Source organism: Trichechus manatus, unplaced genomic scaffold (assembly GCF_000243295.1).
Source record: "Trichechus manatus latirostris isolate Lorelei unplaced genomic scaffold, TriManLat1.0 scaffold00016, whole genome shotgun sequence".
Lineage (NCBI taxonomy): Eukaryota > Metazoa > Chordata > Mammalia > Sirenia > Trichechidae > Trichechus > Trichechus manatus.
The window spans coordinates 25,960,984-25,979,990 of record NW_004443952.1 but is presented as its reverse complement, the minus strand read 5'-3'; the positions used below and the strand labels follow the sequence as shown (position 1 = coordinate 25,979,990).

At 48.7% G+C, this 19,007-nt stretch overlaps 3 protein-coding genes across 4 annotated transcripts; 1 reads left to right on the top strand and 2 right to left on the bottom strand.

The window, feature by feature from the left end:
* Positions 1–386: 386 nt before the first annotated feature.
* Positions 387–1,985, bottom strand: SIT1 (signaling threshold regulating transmembrane adaptor 1). The gene is made up of 5 exons (XM_023727531.1): positions 1,823–1,985; positions 1,576–1,711; positions 1,429–1,487; positions 1,263–1,324; positions 387–1,182 (listed from the first exon to the last, which is right to left on the bottom strand). Exons 1-5 carry the CDS (start codon positions 1,872–1,874, stop codon positions 949–951), a joined length of 543 nt encoding a protein of 180 aa, XP_023583299.1. The 5' UTR covers positions 1,875–1,985; the 3' UTR covers positions 387–948.
* Positions 1,986–4,954: 2,969 nt separating this feature from the next.
* CCDC107 (coiled-coil domain containing 107) lies at positions 4,955–7,855 on the top strand. 2 transcript variants are annotated; one of them, XM_012554401.2, is made up of 6 exons: positions 4,955–5,102; positions 5,192–5,343; positions 6,604–6,661; positions 6,751–6,841; positions 6,938–7,050; positions 7,131–7,855. In XM_012554401.2, the coding sequence occupies exons 1-6, from the start codon at positions 4,997–4,999 to the stop codon at positions 7,337–7,339; spliced, it is 729 nt and encodes a 242-aa protein (XP_012409855.1). In that variant the 5' UTR covers positions 4,955–4,996; the 3' UTR covers positions 7,340–7,855. The 2 variants fall into 2 exon arrangements, with proteins under 2 accessions (XP_012409855.1, XP_023583297.1); XM_023727529.1 differs by having other exon boundaries at positions 4,958–5,102; positions 6,601–6,661; positions 7,131–7,853.
* A 16-nt stretch (positions 7,856–7,871) lies between these two features.
* Positions 7,872–11,577, bottom strand: ARHGEF39 (Rho guanine nucleotide exchange factor 39). Its single transcript, XM_023727528.1, has 9 exons — positions 11,440–11,577; positions 11,160–11,254; positions 10,772–10,892; positions 10,396–10,514; positions 9,740–9,810; positions 9,362–9,490; positions 8,541–8,770; positions 8,188–8,276; positions 7,872–8,008 (listed from the first exon to the last, which is right to left on the bottom strand). Exons 1-9 carry the CDS (start codon positions 11,575–11,577, stop codon positions 7,993–7,995), a joined length of 1,008 nt encoding a protein of 335 aa, XP_023583296.1. The 3' UTR covers positions 7,872–7,992.
* Between the last annotated feature and the right edge of the window lie 7,430 nt (positions 11,578–19,007).

The window sequence follows — 19,007 nt, the reverse complement described above, 5'->3', positions numbered from 1 at the left end:
AGGGCAGGGGGAGGAGTGATGGAGAAGCTGATGGAGGGGCTAGGCTCTCAGGCTGTGGAGGGCGGCAGTGCATTTACCAAGGAGAGTAGTACATGGGGAGAGTAGTTCAGGGGCTGGGGAACTTGCAGACCCCAGGTTACAGGAGTAGGGTGACTTTGAGTGCAAATCCTGAGGATGTTCTAGCAGCAGCAAGAGTAGCCGAGGGCTGGGCTCCAGCCTTCCACCCCCAGCACCCACCCCTGCAGTGTTGTTGTGGCATCCCTTCTTGTGGGGGCCCCTACCCCATCTAGTCATCCCCAGAAGTGCTCTGTGCAGACAGCAAAGCTCACTCTCCCAACCTATGGGGCCTGTTACAGGTCTACAGCCCTCTAGGCAAAAAATCTAAACACTTTTTGAGAAGTTTTATTTGAAAAGTTGGGGATGTGACAGAGGCAGTAGGATGGAGATTGGTGTTCTCTTGGCAGGGTTCCCAGGTTAGAGCCAGGCTTGAGTTCCTTAGGTTCCTGGGCACCAGGACCATTCTAATCTGTGGGTTCCCAGAAAAATCTACCCACCCACGTCCTTTTGGGCTCCTATGCCTCCCCCACTACCCACTTCCTGTGCCTGAGGAGACGCTGAGGTGTGGGGAGGATCTGGTTAAACTCCAGAAGGAGGGGGAAGTGAGAACTTGGGAGTTGGGGGTGGGGGCTGAGAGGAACAGATAGGGAAAAAGAGATGGGGGAGGAGGACACTGTCTGTGCTTCCTCTATCCTCAAGAAATTGAGGGCCTGCCATTCCCCTGAGATGTCTCCCTCAAGCTCAGGAAGCTTGGGGAGACTACCTGTGACAGAGCAACGGCTTCCTGCTATTGGGGGTGGTTGGGTAGAAGTCATGCCCTGGCCAGGGTTGCAGTAACCCCTGCCACAGGGAGGCTGGGTGAGGCAAGCCCACCATGCCAGGGCCTCCACTTCAGCTGGGTGCCGGCTGGCTGTTGGCATAGGCCTGATCGGGGAAGGAAGCCCGCGCTCGGCGGGTCTGGGAGCACACTGAGGCATAGAGCTCCGGCTCGGGGCCCAAGGCCTGGGCCTTTGGCTCAGAGTCCAGCACCACCTCTGAGTACTTGATGGGGGCCCCAGGGCTGGGGACCCGGCTCTGAGGAGGCCGCAACTGCAGGCTGGTATAGCGCATCACCTCCTCTGCAGCCTGGAGATGCAAGGCTGTTAGAAGTACTCTGGACCTTTGTCCTACTTCCCTCCCCTCTTCTTCAACCCGAGCTGACTCACCCTGGTGGGGCCCCCAGGAGCTGGTTCCTGCTGCTCTGGCCCTGGTTCTTGAGACAGCCGTCCTGGGATAGGGATCAGGAATCTGGTCAGTTTCTTGTTCCTCCTCCTTCAGCCCCCAGCCCCCATGACCTGGCCTCTGTGCCCCTGTCCTCTGCCAGCTCCTTACCTGTTTGCAGATAATGCAGGTTCCCATATAGGGGGGCCTCTTCCACAGACCCTCCAGAGCTGCAACACAGAGTTTGGGGGATGAGTGGGGACTTCTTGGTAGGATGAAGCTCTTGATCGACCCATCCTTATGTTGTCCCCCACTCACCGTCCCTGCCCTGGATGGCTCCTGCTCCGGCCAGTGGTCCATTGGGACAAGTGTGCAGCCAGTGAGATGAAAAGCAGCAGCGTCACAGCCCCTAAGAGGGCCCATAATCCCCAGGCCTTGCCAAAGGAGGGGATTCCTGTGGACAGGAGGGGGTGGTGGTACTGCCCAGCCCAACCCCCTAGCTCCCGGCAGGTGGGATGTTAGGCTTATGACCCTCCCCCAGGAGCCCCTGCTCCGCCCAGCTCACCAGGCCCTAGTAGATCCGTGCAGTTTGCTGCTGATGTGACATCCCCAGGCATCCTGCTCTGAGTCCAGAGGTCATCCTAGCTCATGGCCTCACAGCTGCCGCAGCCCCCCTTACTCCCACCCCTCCCTGGGCCTGGGCCCTACAGCTCAGCATCCCCAATACTGGTGGTAGCAAAGTCTCTGGTTTCCGGGGAGGAAGGGGGAGGGGAAGGATTGGGTGAAAGAACAAAGACACCGCCCTGCACCTGCGCCATCCTGTAGCTCCTAAGCGTCCCTGCCACCCTCATGGCCCTGTGCCCCCCTTCAGCCTGAGAGAAGAGCAAGCAGGCCTGAGTGTAGTGGGCTACTGTGCAGCTGAGCCAGTGAAGACTCCGGAAAGGGAGGGAGTGACTTACCTAGGGGGACCGGAGTGGTGTGAGGCAGGACCAACAAGGACAAGACACCTGGCCCTAGGATCCCCTCCTGCCAAAGGGTGTCTGCCTTTTCTCTTCAACTCCAAGCGCCATGAAGGAAGATGCATACCTCAATAAGCACATTATAAAGTGGAACAGGACGAGAGGCCTGGCACCTCCAGTGCCACCACACCCAAAGGCTGACCTGAGGGGAATGTGTGTTTGGATGATTGTTGTCATTATCATTACTAGTGTTATATTAGGGAAGAGTGGAAACTAGTTACTCCTCCTGTCTACCCACCTACTTCACCCAGACTGTCACTAAGAACTGTCAGTCTTAATAATTACTTGGACTAAAAAAATCCTCTGCCTCAGGACTACCCTGGGAAACTGAGTCCTGACTTTGCACTCTTTTACTTGGGGAGTAGTTACCTGCCATGCCTGAGATAGCCCAACCACACAGGAAGTTATTGATGTGAGAAGACAGATTTTAAGTTCCAAATATAAACCTTAGATCAGAAGTCAAAGATGTATTTTGTTTGGCTCATATAATGTTTTTTAAAAAACGTAAATTCACTGTGGTGGTATATCAAGGAAGGAGATGGCAGGAGAGGTCCTGCCCCTCCAGTTATAGGCAATAGGAGGATGGATTGTCTGTAGGAAATGTAAAAACAAAAAGAAAACAGACTAAAAATCAGCCTCCTTCTTATTATCACCATGTACCAGCCATTCTAAAAAATGTCAGTGATAAAATACTCCTCCCTGAAAAATATTTTATAGTTTTAAGTCCTGAATTTCCAAGAGCAGTTTAATAATATACAAATTTCAAATTAGCACATTTTTGTTACTTATCCTTTAATAAACATGGTAGTTTACATGGAAGTTAATCAGGAGAATTTCTGTTTTACAGTTAGCCCCTGACACATGCAGATTCATCTACGTGTGTTCATTTCTAGAATTAGTTCATAATGGTTTGAAATTGTTCAAACTTGCTGTGGGCATCATTTCAGTGTCCAATCCCCATGGTTGGGTTACATTTTCCTGTGTTTAACTTGTAGATTTAAAAGAAACAATGATTGTAAAGTCAAAGAAATTAAACTTGAGTTACTTTAAGTCTGACATTCCATGTGACCACTTGGAATTTTCATTTATATTTAAAATTTCTGGAAATGTGAAATAGGATTTTTATGAATCTTTGTCAAATTTATCCTTATGTTTAAGACTTTCCCTATTTGTATGTCTCTTGCTTCATGTGAAAGAAACTTCTTGAAATTAAAATAAAAAGTATTATTTGATCAACTATCAGAGAAGATGGACAAATCTGGCTATATTGTCTATTGAGTATGCAAAGACTACTTTTGACAAAGCTGTTGACAAATGTGTAGAAGGATCAAAAACAAAAATTGTAATGTTATTCATCATTCAGACAGACCAAAATGTAGGTGTTTAAGTTTTTTGCCCCTTTTCTCAAAAACGAACAAAAAAATACAAACTGTAACTAAGAAGTATTAATCCACCCATTACTTTTTTCTTCATGCTCTGTAATGTTTAATTTTTAATTATTTTGGTTTTTTACACTGGTATAATAATAAGGAGCCCTGGCAGTTTGAAATCACCCACGGCTCCTCGGAGGAAAGAGGTGACAATCTGCTTCCTTAGCGATTTACAGCCTTGGAAACCCTGTGGGGTCGCTATGAGTTGGAATCCACTCATAATCAGCATAATTATACATAAAAAATTCAGTAAAAAATGCTCACTCTCAGTTTCTTTTCTGGCCGTTAGTATTTATAATTATTGCCGAAAATAATTTTGTCATATAGAGGAGAGTTTAATAAATGATTAATATGGGTGTCAAATATCCTAAAGTATGACAGATACCTTGTAAACCTTAAAAATAGATTTCCAATTTTAAAAGTCCAGATTTAACTTTTTTTTTAATCATAAGACCTGGCAACAGTGGGCCCAAGTACCGTAAAAGCAACAATCAACAGGAACTGAGTAGGAAGTTTCCTTTTTAAAACAGCTTTTAGCCCCCTGTGGGAAAATTAGAAGTGATGTTTAATATGTCTAAAAGACTGAGCACAGGAGCTTCCTCAGCTCTGGGACCGTCTCACGACCTGCGGAGGAGTAAGATAAAAGTTCGCCGCGCTGAGAATGAGCCCCGTTTGGTTGGTGCGCGCGCAGACGCACTGCCTGTGTAACTAGCACTGCTGACGGACGCCACCCCGCTATCACGCCGCTCAGCTCTCCCGCCGTAGACGGTGGGGTTGCTTCTCGGCGGGTTTATGAGTGAGAAACGGGAAGGTCTGCGTGCGTGCGCACGCGGCACTCTCTGCCCAAGGTCCGGGGACTTTCCCCTAGGCGTTAGAATAAGGAACTAGTCCTCCGTTTGTAGCCTAGGAAACAGGCCTTCAGCACGAACCACGTAGTTGCGGCTATTGCCTCTCCTTTTATGGGTGTACTAGGTAATTTATTTTCGGGTTAGGGTGAGGAAGTTAATGGTGTGAGAAATTTAAAAAACACATTTAGGCTTAGTTTTATAAGACTTCAGGCTTCTGGGGAGCATTCTGGATAACAGAATACCTAAATAGGTAAGAAATTAATTAAGAAAACCGGACAGACACTGCCTTATGTAAATAGAGCTGGCCCCGCCTCCACAGTAGGTGGGTGTGGCCCGCGTGCGAGGCCCTGAGCCGGAGTGAGAGTGTGCGCGTGCGCACTGGGGTGGCCCGCCAACGCAGGAAGGGGTCGGTGCCCGTGCTGTTTCTTTCTGCGGGCTAGCAATGTCTGGCGCGGTCTTTCTCTGGGGGGTGCTGGGGCCGCTGCTTGTGTCTGTGCTGCCCGGGCTCCTCGGAGACCGCCCCAGCCCCAACCTCGGGGCACACCCAGGTACCAGCGAGGGCTGTGGAGGGAGGCTGGGACTGCCCGTGGGTCCCAGGCCCCAGCTCTGCTGACCTTCCTCTGCCCTCCCTCCGCAGGGGACCCCACCCAGGTCGGCCTTGGGGCCACGGAACCCCTGCGGCAGCCACCGCCCAAGGACCAGCGCGAGCGAGCCCGAGCTGGGGCTTTGCCTTTGGGAGCGCTGTACACTGCGGCCGTCGTGGCTTTTGTGCTATACAAGTGTTTACAGGTGCGGGACGACCGGGGGTGGGGGTACTACATACCAGGAACAGGACACATCTTCCCGTCAGCCTGTAAAATGAAGACAGTAGTCCCTTGGCTTTTCAACAGTACCAGGTTATTTTAAGGATCCAGCGAGGTAATGGATGTGAAGGGCACGTGGTAAATTGTAAATAATGACCATCACATTTATTCCTCCCGACAACCCTGTGAAGAGAGATTAAGTCACTTGCCCAGCGTCACTCAGCCAGTAACTGGCAGAGCCGGATTTGAACCCAGCTAGTGTCCATGCTACGAAAGTGCGGTTAATGGGAGGTTCCAACCTTGGCATGAGTTCCAGCCTTGGCGTGAGCGTTTGATTGCTGTAGCCACGGTGTTTCTAGTGTTCAAGGGACCAAGCAGTCTCATGTTCTCCCTGGGAAAGAGGCCCTGAAATGTGAGCTGACAGTACATTTTGGTGGATTGAAACTGGAACGCTAGAAGGGATAGCTAATTTGGCATCATGATACTAAATAGATTTGACAGGCTAGGATGAGGAACTGAAATCAGTGATGAAATTTAACAGGGATAGATTTAATTCTATTCTTGGACCCAATCACAGACTGGAAGAAACAGGATTTAACCGTAGTGTCTTTGAAAAAGACTTAGGCATTCTGCTTGACTATAAGCTCAGTTGTATGATGTGACAACCCACTTCCCAAGTCAGTGCTAGGATCAGGGTGGTTGTGCTTTATCTGCTGATCAGAACACTCCTGGAGAATTTCATTCTCTTCAGGGCATATGCTCAGAGTAAAGCAGCCTGACGAACCAAGCCAAATGAACACTGAAAAGACTGGGGCTATTAAACCAAGAGAGGATGCTGGAAATGCTGGGGATGGGGGGAGGAAAGAATGACTACTGTCTTCACATTCCTGAGGTGCTATCATGTTGAAGAGACATTATTTTAGAAGACTAATCAGCACCATGGCATGAAGATACATGGACAAATTTTGACTTTGTATGAGAACTAACAACCAGAACTGCATCAAACTGTAGAGAGTTGCTCACTCCTGGAGGTGTTTTGGCAGACAGTGACCACGTGTGGGGCCTAACTGATATGTTGGCTTCATGTCCAGGGGGTGGGTGGGGAGGTGGACTAAATGTGATTGATTCTCTAAGGTAAAAGCTCAATAGCTTTCTCTGCCTGAAACTGTCTCACTGGTGTTGGAGGCTGAGGTGGTGCAGCAGGACCTTGTTGCTGCAGTTTTGCCCTTTCCTTCTTCCACAGCAGGGGAAAGATGAGGCTACAGTTCTCCAAGAGGAGGCCGGCAAGGAATCACTGCAGTCAGGTGAGTTTTGCAAAAGTCTGTGTTGGGTGGGGGATTAGGGGACAGCAGAAGATAAGTAACCATTGCCCCCTCTTCTCCTTTACCCCCAGAGCAACAGCTGGCCCAGTTGACGCAACAACTGGCCCAGACAGAGCAACACCTCAACAACCTAATGGCCCAGCTGGACCCCCTTTTTGAGTGGTGAGGAGAGTAATGACCTTGGGGCCAGGAGAATTGGAGGCAGGTGGGAGGGGTGGGGACATGGGGTGGGCAGCCCCTGAGTGGACATTTCTGCAGTGTGACTACTCTGGCTGGAGCTCAGCAGAAGCTTCTGAACATGAAGCTACAGACAGTTCACCAGCTGCTACAAGAGAACAAGCAGGACAAGGGTGTGGAGGTTCCAGAACCAGGTAAAGGGTTGGAGGTAAGGATCTGGTGGAGGTGGAGGCAAAGTCTAAAACTGGAACATGCCTGATCTTTCCCCTCACAGAGGCCAGCACACCTTTTCCTGAGGACTTATGTATAGAGGAGACTGGTGACAGTCAGGCCTGGGAGGAGCCCATAAACTGGAGCACAGAGACATGGAACCTAGCTACTGCCTGGGAAGTGGAGCAGGGGCTAAGAAGAAGAAGCAGCATGGCTGTGGCAAAGGGCCCCAGTCACGGCTCCAGCTGGGAAGGAAGGAGGGACAGCAGCTGAAGGTTTAGTAAAACAAAGCCTATTCTTGTGACTGGGCACTCCTGCGTGCTTTTTCCATCCCAGCTGGTTGTACGCACACCCATACTAGGTGCCTAAGGACAACTGGGCCTTCTTGAAAAGCTTCCCTTATTAGGACAAAACGAGGCTGCCCTCCAGGGTGAAGGCAAACAAGATAGAGGGAGCTCCAGTTCTTTTCCTTGTATTTCTGAGGCCACCATCATGCCAACCTTCAGGGCACAAAAATCCCTTTTCTCATTTAACATAACTGAGAAAGCCCTTTCCAAAAAAAAACTTTATTAAATCCAGTGGGAAAATAAATTATAGAAGTTATATACAACATAAAAATAGCCGTGTTTACAAAGCAGAACTCCTGATAAATAACTGGCTATAGACACAGTACAGAGCGTATTAGTCCCAAATCCCCTCATTTGTGTTGGAGGGTCTGGTCCAACTGAGGTCTAACCAGGTCAGACTTGGTATCCTGATTAAGAGCCGGTCAACTGACCCAGCTTGGCTTGGTCCCAGGCAAACACAAAATGACCCTTCTCAAACCACTAAACGCGTCAGTGTTTTAGCACTGAAGAGGATTCCTTTGTACTCCTGGCTCTGACCTATCCTTGAGGCATTCTGGGTTCTGGAGTTTGTAGAGTCTTCTAGTTCTTCTGGCTGCTGTAGAGAGAAGACAGTCCAGGCACTGGCATGAGCACTGTATTCAAACAAAATCACCCACAGGGTTAGGAGGTACCAAACAGGTAGGACAAGTGACAGGATCAGAACTGCTTATCTCTCCAGCAGGGTGGTTAGAGCCTCATGGGCCACATTAGGGCACTCTTCCTGACACAACTTACCTGATGGCCAAAGTCAGACTGTGGTACCAGCGTGATAGCTCCTCCTGGTCTGTGGACATAAGCAGTAGCTTCTCACGGGGGAAGGACAGCTAGGGAGAGACCACCTCTTAGTGCATGGCCTAGAAAGTTCCAGGCTAAAGCTGGAACCTTTGCTGTTTCCATGGCGGTAATTCAGGGATGAAATGAGAACTAGGCATGAAGCCCAATCCCCGGTTACTCTCTCCCAGAGTAGATGGCTCAGTTCCTATAAAAGGAGGCCCAGGCCAAGGAGATAAACAGTCCCCAGGGGAGGAGTTTAAGTTATATTTTGGGCTTCCCCAAACCTTACTTCATGGTCCTCTCCTATTACTTACACTGAGCAGTCCACCACAAGGGCCTCCTGAGTGGCCAAAGACCCTGTGGAGTTGACACTGGGCCATGGGGTAGAGGGCCCGGCAGGCAAAGCTGCCACTCTGCAACAGATGCAATGGGGGTCGAGGCTTGGCCATCAGGAGCACATCAGTGAAGAGGAAGAACATGCGAGGCCGAGGCTCCCCTCGGGGAGGCACCACCAGCAGCCAGCCCTGACGTAGGAACCAGCGCCCTAGGGGTGTGGGGGAGTTGTTATTGTACAGCTCCAGGACTGTGACCCATGGGAATAGAAGGAAAGAACAGCTGAGGAAATAGGGGATATGTGCTGGCTGTATAGAGGAAGAGGTATATAGTGGGCTGAATAACATCCCCCAAAAATTCATGTTCCCTGGAACCTCAGAATGTGACCTAATTTGGAAATAGGGCCTTTGCAGATAGAATTAGTTAAGGATCTTGCGATTAAATCATCCTGGAATTAGGGTGGGCCCTAAATTCAATTGGTATCCTCATAAGAAGAGAACAGAGAGACATAGAAAATAAGGCCATGTGAAGACTGAGGCAGAGACTAGAGTGATCTGTCTACCAGCCAAGGAACACCTGGGGTCACCAGAAGCTGGAAGAAGCAAGGATTCTTCCCTAGAGCCTTCAGAGGGAGCATGGCCCTGCTGACCTTGTTTCTGACTTGTAGCCTCCAGAACTGTGAGAAAATAAACTTCTGTTGTTTTAAGACACCCAATTTGTGGTACTTTGTTACGGCAGCACTAGGAAACTAATATAAATAGGAAAGGAGCAGTTGAGGATTGAGAGGAAGTACACAGACTACCTGTGGTAAGCCCCTTTGCCTGGCGGCCACTGAGCAGTGCCTGGACACGCCGGAGGTGCTGGTCATTCTTCTGTCTCTGCCCAATAGTGTGGACCCGCTGGGCAGTCTCACTTATCAGCCGGGCAGCCCCTGGAATAACATCCCTCGTCCCACTCCCATCACAACTTTGAAGGAGGGATACTGGTGGTGAAAGATAGGTTATTCCGGAGTGGACACGGGTCAGGGTCTAACTTCTTGAAAAGGGTGCAGAGCAGTAGGGACGCTGTACACGTGTCAGTGGAAGATAGGGACATACCAAACATTGTTGGAGGTGAGAACTAGAAAAGGAATACAGGAGAGGCAGCCTCCTGCATGAGCTGTGGAGGAACAGGAACATACGCGTAAGCTGTTGGTGGTCAGGGCTGTTGGGACCTGTGTTTTCGGCCAAGGCAACAACGAGATTTTCATACCTGGAAAGGGACAGTTGGAAGTCTATGAGGGAAGGTAGGACTGAGCACAATCCCATCTGCCTGGCATACAGATCATACCCTACACATACTTGAGTTGGAAGGCTACGAAAGATCTACTTCTTGCTGTTGTATCCCCCTTTCTCATCTGAGACTCAGAACCTGGGCACATACCACATGGCCTTCCTCCATCTCACACTGAAGAGTCAAGGGCAGGCTGGCCACAGATCCCAAGGTGAAAGTCAACCCACAGAGGATGCTGTAGACAACAGTGACTATAAACCCTACTTCATTCCCAGGGACAGAAATTCTAAGCTGAGCTTGCCCCTCACCTCAACAAACTCTTCAGATATCCTGTCTCAGGCTCTAGTACAAGTCTCCTCACTTCAACAGAGACTTCCACAGTCCCAGCTAAGGGGCCAAGGTTGCAGAACCTGGTTACTCCAGAGAGTTCATATTTACCCTTGCAAAAGGTTGTTAGGAGCAATTTAGCCCAGGGAAGAGGCAGGTGATAAGGACAGACCCCAAAGCTCAGGGCAGCAGACTCGGAAAAGAGAGGTTGGCTTGAGTTAGGGGGAGTTCACGCACTGCTGGAGCCGCTGCAGAGGCAGAGGGAGCAGGTCCTGGAGCTGAAGGCCCCCAAACTCTGGGCGTCCTTCCTGAAGCTGCACAAACCTTCGGAAACGTTTGTTTTTCTTTAGCTGCTCCTGGAGTTGAGGGGGAAAGGGTTGGCAGCAGAGAGAGAAGACATTTCTTACATTGCATTCATCTGTGTTCACAGTCCCGGCCTCCAATAAGCTGTTTGCACCTGAGACAAATCCTGTCTCCCCCCAGGGTACTTGGCACAGAGCTGGACACCTAGAGGGCTCTATAAATACAGGAACTGTACAAATGAAGTTTCTTCATAATCGAAAAGAAATGTGTGGGGGAAGAGGGGACATATTTGGAATAATCTCTAGGTTACCTGCAGTGTGGTCCAGGAACTCTCTGCATTGGCTGCATACTGGGTGTAGAGCTCCAAGTGGGGGCAGAAGCCCTCCAGCCCCTGTCCCCAGTGCCCTCCTTCCAGGTAGGGAAGCAGATCCCTGTGTGAGGGAGGACAATAAAAGAGCAACCCAGGAACTACTCAAGCACCACCTTATTTAATCCTCATAACTCTGCTCTGGAGGTGGTGCTATTACTACACATCACACATGGAAAAACGGGGGCCGGTTAAGGCACCGGGCCAAGGCCACAGGTGAGGTAACGAGCCCATTCCGAATATGAAATTGGGTTTGTCCGATTCCAAACTCCGTGCACGGCCAGATCCAGGGCTCTCCCTCCATGCCTTTCCCCGCGCCCCTTCCACTCACTGGCTAGCTCCGTAGATAAGCTCCCAGGGCCCAAACAGGGCCTGGCGCTCTGGGAGTCGCAAGGTCCCCTTGGCTCGCAGGATCCCCAGGAAGTACTGGGAAAGGAGAAAATATAGTATCATAGTCTGGAGGAAGACAAGGCTAACGCCGAGGAGCAGCTAGGAACTGTAGAGGTCGGCCCGCGCTCCCTACATTGCAGGCTGACGGTCCATGGCCCACCATACTTGGGGCCACCGACCTCGCTGATACCCTCCCGCACCCTGGGGCACCCGCCGCGCACCGTAGCCACCAGACCCAGCTGTTCCTGGTAGCGTCGCTCAGTCTCCAGCAGCTCGCGGGCGGTGCAAGCGCGTTTCCGCTCCCAGCGGGCACGCTGCTCTTGCAACGGGCACCGCGCGCCGGAGTCAGGACTCTCCATGGCCCGGCTTAGGTTGACACTTCCGGCCGCAGCCCGCCGGAGATTCAAACCCCAACGGTTCCGGGGGCGGGGCCTTGGGGCGGGGCTTAGGGGAAGCGCGCCCCCTGGCGCCTAGAGGCTGCGTGGGCTGGACAGAGCATGCGAGGCTGCCTGCCAGACAGCGTTTTGTCTCCTGTATCTGGCCTCTCCCCATCGCCGGGGCGGCGCTGTAAGTATGCGGTACCGGCCCAGGCAGAGCCCGGAGGGGCAGGGCTTGTGCACAGGCTCATTGTGTGTGACCCTCCTCTGAGTGGCACCAAGTTGGGGCAGCAGCCTCGACTTTAGCGGACTTGAGGGTGCAGACACTGGCAGGGCCTCAGTGTCCCATATGTAGAATTGGGAAGGGGTCAATAGGGTACATACTCTGCCCTGGGCCCATGCCAGATGCAGGGAGGGGTTAGTCCTTCCCAATGCTTTAACCACTAGGAACCCTCACGGATCACAAGGTTTGAAGTATTTTGGCCCCTAACTCAGTTTCTCATTTCATGCGTGACAGCCAATTAACTTCTGGTCAGCAGGTGTAGATAACGAACGTGGTGGTTCCTTATTACTGTAATTGTAAGCAAAGGCAAAAGCTTTGAGTTGATTAGTCAGTGTTGCCTAGCCAAAGATTAAATGTACCAGATTCTCCTTACTTAGGTTTTTTGAAGAATTGGCAGTAGCCCTGGAGGGTAAATTTTGTCGGTAAGTATCAGAAATCTAAAAATATGCATACTATTTTGACTTAGCAATTCCAGTTCTAGGAGTGCATCCTCACGAAACAGAGATGTGCATAAAAATAATGTCCCAGGATGTCTGACACAGTGTTATTTATAACAACAGAAAACTGGAAACCAGCTAAATGTCCAGTGGTAGAGAACTGGTTAAGAAAATTATGGTACAGCATTTGATGGAATAATATGAAAGCATTAAAAATGTAGAAAACTATCAATAGGAAAAATGCACGTGGTATATTTCTGAGAGAAAAAAGCAGGCTACAAAGCTGTACACTATGATCCCATTTTTGTATAAAACCGTTATCTATATGTATATACATATATATACATGTATGTATATATATATATGATTTGAAGGGTAAACACTGAGAAGTTAATTGTGGCTTTTTATGTCTGGATGGTGGAATTAAAGATGATTCATTCTGTAAATATTCAGCATCTAATCTGTGCCAGGCACTGGATCACTGAGGTTAAAGGGGTGGATGGGACAAATAGGTTTTGTTTGTTTGTTTTTAATTCCCTTATCCTTTTCTTATTTTCCCCAAGTTTTATACATTGAACAGGCATTACTTTGTAATTAGAAGAAAAAAAGTTACTAAAAACAAAAACTAAATGTTAGATAGAAACTTTAGACTCCATTCCTACCATTGTGGATCCCTAGGAATCTAGGCCCCAAGCCAAGAACCAGGGAATTATCAAGGTTCTGAGGGAGGTCCCTTCCAGCTCTGGCATTCTAAGAATTCTGAGGAAGAAGAAATGCTGGGCTAGTCAGGGAGGGGCAACTTGAAAGGCGTGGATGGAGGAAAGGGAGAGTCAGGGTCAGACTGTACCTTGGGCTCAGGTCCCAATAAAACTGGTGATACCATAAAGGTGGAGGACTGATTACACTGTCTCAACTGAATGTGGGACAGGCTGCACTAAGAACTCAGCTGTGGAAGAGGACATAATCCCATGGTTGTCTGTCACTGTGAGCCCAGGTAATGGGAACAGAGCACAGTACCTGGGGCCCAGTTGGTGATGGGTGTGTTTGGGTATGTTGCTGATGTGTGAATGTGATTTGGGCAGCTGGAAGAGGGGTGGGAATAGAGGCTACTGTGAGCTCCGGTGGGAGAATCATCCAACTCTGGAGGACGAAGAGGTCGAAGCTGAGAAGATACACTGAGGACACTTGGAGATAACTGTCTCTCTGGGACCAAGTCTCCCACAGATCAAATCAGGCACACCACACTCCACTTGGAACAGATGCCCCAAAGCTAAAGGAAGGAGGGGCTGGGGGAGGAAGTCAGAGGGCAGTCAACAACCTTTCTATCCTTTAGTCACTCTCAACCTCTGCTTTCAACTCCCTAGATGCTGGAGAAGCCCTAGAGGTGCTTTGAACAACAATCATGAATCATTCAACAAAATCTAAATGTTTGTCATGTGCCAGATACTGTGCTAGGCATGGGGATGAAATGGTGGACAAGAGAAATATGACCCCTGCCCTCATGGAGTTTATAATCCAACATGACAGACACAGTAAGGAGTCACCACAAAGTGAAACGAACATTACAAGGGATGTAGAGACTGCTATGCAAGCACAGAGTGAGGGGACTGAGCCTAGTCTAGGAGTCAGGGAAGGCTTTTTGGATAAAGTGACATGTGAACTGATAACAGAAAGCAAACTGATACTGAGGGAAAAAGCCAGCGGGAGTGGAGAATTGAGAAAGGGAGACAAACAACATGTACAGAGACTTGGAGGTAAAAAACAAACAAAGCAAAACAAGACAAACATGCAATGCATTCAAGGAACTCCTAGAAGTTCAATAAGGCTAGAACCTAAATTACAAGGGAAAGAATGATGAGAAAGGAGACAGGAGAGGTGGCAGAGGCCAAATCATGGAGTGGATTTTTATCAGTAAGACTATTTATGTCACAAGTAATAGTAAATTCAAAGTGCCTTAAACAATAAAATTTGTCATGCAATTGAAAAGTCCAGATGCAGGTGGGCCTAGGTTAACTTAACCCAGCAGTTCAGTCATATTACCGAGGACCTCTTCCCACCACTCCACGCTTCTTTCTATTGTTTTGTCTTCATCTTAAAGCTGACTTCCATTGTCGTTGTAAGATGGTGGCCCACAGTTATAGTGGCTGTGTGCTTCCTTATCCATGTCTGGACAAAGAATGAGTGGGTTCCCTCAGTCATCAAATACTTCACTCTGTTTAGACCAATGTATGTCACAAGCCCACCAAGAAGGCCAGAGGAGCCTTCTGAAGGCCATGTTAAGTACTTTGATCTTTATCCTAACGGCAATGGCAAACCATTGAATGGTCTTAAGCAGGAAGTGAGATGATGAGATGTCCATTTTAGAAAGAGTGTTCTGGCTAGATGGATTCAGCAAGCCCCATTAAGAGGCCAGGTAAGAGGTGATGGAAGTTTGGACTAGGTTGAAATGTGGATGAAAATTTAGAAGATAGAATCCATAGGGCTTGATGATTAAATGTCATGAGTGAAAGAAAAGAAGAAAGCAAAGATGGTGCCAGGTTTCTGGCTTAAGCTTCTGGGTGGAGAGTGGTGCTGTTCACTAAGGAGGAGGAAGAGGAGATTTTTAAGGAAGATGAATTCCACTTGGGGCTGTTGGGCTTGAGATACTTGGGGGACATCCAAGTGGGAATGTCCACTGGGCAGGTGGTTATAAGTCTGACACGGGGGATTGGAGAGAGTCCAGTCTGGGGATATCATCAGCTTATAGAGGCCATGGGAATGGATAAAGGACCTATGAAGAGTATGAAGAGGACAAGGGCAGAAGGATGAGGGTCTACAACAAAGACCCATCCCTTCTCATCCTGGGAGTCTGCTTCAGCTTCAAAATGGTTGATGGTGTGGTGGGCCAGAGTACAGGTCAGCCTTAAGGCCCCAGGAGGGCTTTCATTGGTCTTTTCTCCCAATCCATGGCAGAAGGGGGAGGGAGATTATTTTTCCCCTATCCCACTAATCAGTAGCTCCCTCCTCTGCAGCCCTGGGGTAAACAGTGACATATTTTAGTAACATGGCCCCTCAGTGTCGGAAGACACAGACCTAATGACCAAAGACTTGGTCTTAAACAACCACAGAGAGGTCCTGGGCCATGCAGGGGGTGGCCCAGTCAGTCCTGAGCATGCCCCGTCCCAACCTGGGGAAACAAGAATTCTGGGGGCTCAAGCCTGTTTTAGGCTTTGGCATACTCCCAGCTGTGAAGGCATGATTCAGGGTCAGAGTCCACATTCTCCACCCAGAACCAGAGACACAGTCACACACAGAGACAAAGAGACAGACAGCTAAAGAAAGACAGGACCACAGAGAACATTTGGAAAAACTGTGAGCTGTAATGGAGAGAGATCTGCACCTAGAGGCAGATATGTACTCTGAAATACCTGAGAGAAAAAGCAGCAGAGGTGGTGTGGAGATGGTAGCAGAGAGCCAACAGATGTGGATATATAGAGTGCTCCAGAGAAGTGTACAGGGAGATCTTGACAGATCTAAAAAGAAAAAGAAACAAAAGAGAGATGGAAACATTCAGAACATTTGGAAAAAGGCAAAAAGAAATAGAACTGAGATTAGAGTTGGAAAAAGGTGTCCAGACATACAGACTTCAGTCTCTAGTTAATGTGGTGCTTCTGTCCTTTGTGCTCCATGAATTCTTCCGCCTCAACTAAATTAGTTGCTACTACATTCTGTTTTGTACAGGCCCATCCAGGACAGGCCCATCCAGTTCAGATTACCATGTACCGTCTGAGTGTCAAGGTCCGAGCAAGGTGCTGGCAACACAGCTGACCAAGAAAATGAGCTGACCATACAGAGTCCACAATGGGTCAGGTGCCACGGATGGCTAATTTGGCTCCACAAATGGTAACCTAGATTCAGTTAGGCTGCCTGCCTCCTAAGACGACTGCTTGGAGGACGGTTGTTGTTCGTCTGTACAAGCTTTGGTATACAGTATGACAGTTACTTTGACAAGGCAGATAATTTCAGGTGCTATAAAAAAGCGATGTCATACCCCTGTCTTAGTTACCTAGTGCTGCTATAAGAGAAATACCACAAGTGGATGGTTTTAACAAACAGAAATGTATTCTCTCACAGTCTAGGAAGCTCGAAGTCCCAATTCAGGGCATCAGTTCCCAGGGAAGACTTTCTCTGTCGGTTCTGGGGGAAGATCCTTGTCATCAATCTTCCCCTGGCCTAGGAGCTTCTCAGTGCAGGGGCCCCCAGTCCAAAGGACGTGCTCCGCTCCTGGCACTACTTTCTTGGTGGTATGAGGTTCCTCTCCTCTCTGCTCGAGTCTGTCTTTTATATCTCAGAAGAGATTGACTCAAGATACAACCTAATCCTATAGATTGAGTCCTGTCTCATTAACATAACTGCCTCTAATCCTGCCTCATTAACATTATAGAGGTTGGGATTTATAACAGGATAATCACATCAGATCACAAAATGGTGGACAACCACACAATACTGGTAATCATGGCCTAGCCAAGTTAACACACATTTTAGGGGGTCACAATTCAATCCATAACACTTCTGAAATAGTTGTGGTTTGACACACACGTTATTGACAATAAGATCCTTGAGGGTATCTTAGTCAATTAGGAATTCCTCCATCACCCGGCAAGGTGCTCTGCACAGAGAAAATGTTCAATAATAATGGCTGTTGAATGAAAGACTAAATCAATCAAATATTGGACCCCGCCCTTATGGAGATCAAGGCTACTAGAACAGATAAAATGTGGCCATAAATCACCTAATATGCATTAGATGGTGAACGGGTCATTAGCAAGAGCAGGCAAAGAACTGTGGTGGCTCAGAGGTGCCAGAGATCTTTTTCTGGATGGTGGTAGTGGGTTAAGAAAGGCTTCCCAGGGAGGTGGCCCTTGAGATGAGTCTTGAAGAATAGAAGGGATTTAAACAGGGGAGATATTCAAAATGTTTAACACAGTACCAGGTACACAAGCACTGACCCTTGAGAGTGGAAACTGGCTGAGACACTCAGGTGGGGTTCTGGGGCCCCTCCAGTGCCGGGTATTACCCATTTAGATGAGAGATTGTAAGGAGGTCTGGAGGTTCCCCAAGGAGGAACTGGGGTAACAGGGGCCCCCTAAAGGCTGGGGGCCTCTGCTGTTTACAAACAGGATTAGAAACATTTCAACATATTTAACCTATACAATGATACTGGTGCATACCTACTGAATATTAGCCCTCGACATGGACCTCCTGAGATGGCCTTGTGCTCTTCTGGTTTGTGGAAGCCACAGGGGCCTTACTAGAATGTAAACTACAGAAGAATAGAGGCTGTTTAATGCTCCATCCCCAGGGCCTAGAGCAGTGCCTGGCAAATTGGAAGAGGCTCAATAAATGTTTGTTAAATGAATAAGCAGACTGGGAGCCCCAAGCTCATTCTTAGGGTTCCCTCATTCTTCCAACTTGTCTTCTTGCACCCAGTTCATGCTTCACACCAGCCCTCAGCATGACCTTATATGAGAATTGGATTCTGTCACTCTCCTGCTCAAAATATTTGATACTTTCCTTTTGCTCACAGAATAAAGATCAAACTCTTTATCATGGCATTCAAGGCCCTGCTCATGCAGGTCCTGCCTTTTCATCTGTCTTCACCATTCATCTCTCTTATGCAACCTACACCTGAACTGTACAGAAACCCTTCCATGTCTTTCTTCATGCTGTATCTTGAATACCCTTCCCTCCACTGTTTTTATCAATTAAACTGCTACTTCTTCTTCAAGGCCCTCGTCAAATTTTGCCTACCTCTGTTTTACCTTTTGAGGCAGAATTAATCTCTCTCTCCTAAATATTGTGATGATGTTTGCTCTCACTAGACTGTGAGCTCCTCAGGGGCAGGGAATGTGTCTTATTCAATTCCATTTCTCTAGTCCATAGCCCAGTGTCTGACATACAATTAGTACTAAATAAATTTTTGTTGAATTCCTTAGTGAATGGCATTCCAAGCAGCAAGAACTAGATGAACAAAGGTGGTAAAAGGTTTGGAGAAAAAATGAATAGTTTAATTGGGCTTGAAGTATGAGAGACAGTGGTAGGAGATAAGACGGAGGGGTATCTTGGGTAAGATTATGAAAGGACTTGGAAGTCGACTAGAGGAAGATGACAGGACTTAACTCTGGTAGGCAGTGGGCAGCCAATGTAGGTTTTTGAGCAGTGGAATAATATGGTGAGAAATAAATTTAGTTTTAACCCAACAGACTCCCTCCTACAGATACTCAGTCTTCCTTTCATACTCAGATGGACTTCCCGCCCACGTATTCATCCATCTGCCTACTCACCCTCAGGCTTCCCCAGCAGTTCACCCTACCCCCTCACCTGCTCCCTGGCTGGGCCAGGGATGTATGCATGGGCTGCTTCCCCTCTCAGCCAGAGAACATGGAGGCCCCAGCTCCCTCTCTTTCCCCTTCCCTGCCTGGGGCTGGGAAGCCGGCCAGGGTTAGGTGAGGCTGGCTAGCAAACAACTGGTGGTGCCAGAGAAAGCCTATATAGTGCCAGGTGGTGCCTTGGGTTCCAGGCTGAGCCTGTGACACCGATAACCTTCTGCCTGAGCACACACCTGCCCCCACCCCACCCCTACCCCGGCTTGGTATCAGGGAGGGGGCACCGGGCGAGACAGACCCGCGGGACTTTGGCTCCATCTCTACCAA

Bases quoted from the DNA above. Each gene is read 5' to 3' on its own strand.
- SIT1 (XM_023727531.1), bottom strand. From the start codon at position 1,874: ATGCCTGGGGATGTCACATCAGCAGCAAACTGCACGGATCTACTAGGG. The intron at 1,712-1,822 runs GTGAGCTGGGCG...TCCTGTCCACAG, and splicing joins CACGGATCTACTAGGGCCTG to GAATCCCCTCCTTTGGCAAG. The intron at 1,183-1,262 runs GTGAGTCAGCTC...TTGCATCTCCAG, and splicing joins CTCCTGGGGGCCCCACCAGG to GCTGCAGAGGAGGTGATGCG.
- CCDC107 (XM_023727529.1), top strand. From the start codon at position 4,997: ATGTCTGGCGCGGTCTTTCTCTGGGGGGTGCTGGGGCCGCTGCTTGTG. The intron at 6,842-6,937 runs GTGAGGAGAGTA...ACATTTCTGCAG, and splicing joins CTGGACCCCCTTTTTGAGTG to TGTGACTACTCTGGCTGGAG. The intron at 7,051-7,130 runs GTAAAGGGTTGG...TTCCCCTCACAG, and splicing joins TGTGGAGGTTCCAGAACCAG to AGGCCAGCACACCTTTTCCT.
- ARHGEF39 (XM_023727528.1), bottom strand. From the start codon at position 11,577: ATGGAGAGTCCTGACTCCGGCGCGCGGTGCCCGTTGCAAGAGCAGCGT. The intron at 8,771-9,361 runs GTAGTCTGTGTA...CCACACCCCTAG, and splicing joins GGCAAAGGGGCTTACCACAG to GGCGCTGGTTCCTACGTCAG. The intron at 8,277-8,540 runs GTAAGTAATAGG...GTCTCTCCCTAG, and splicing joins CTTGTGGTGGACTGCTCAGT to CTGTCCTTCCCCCGTGAGAA.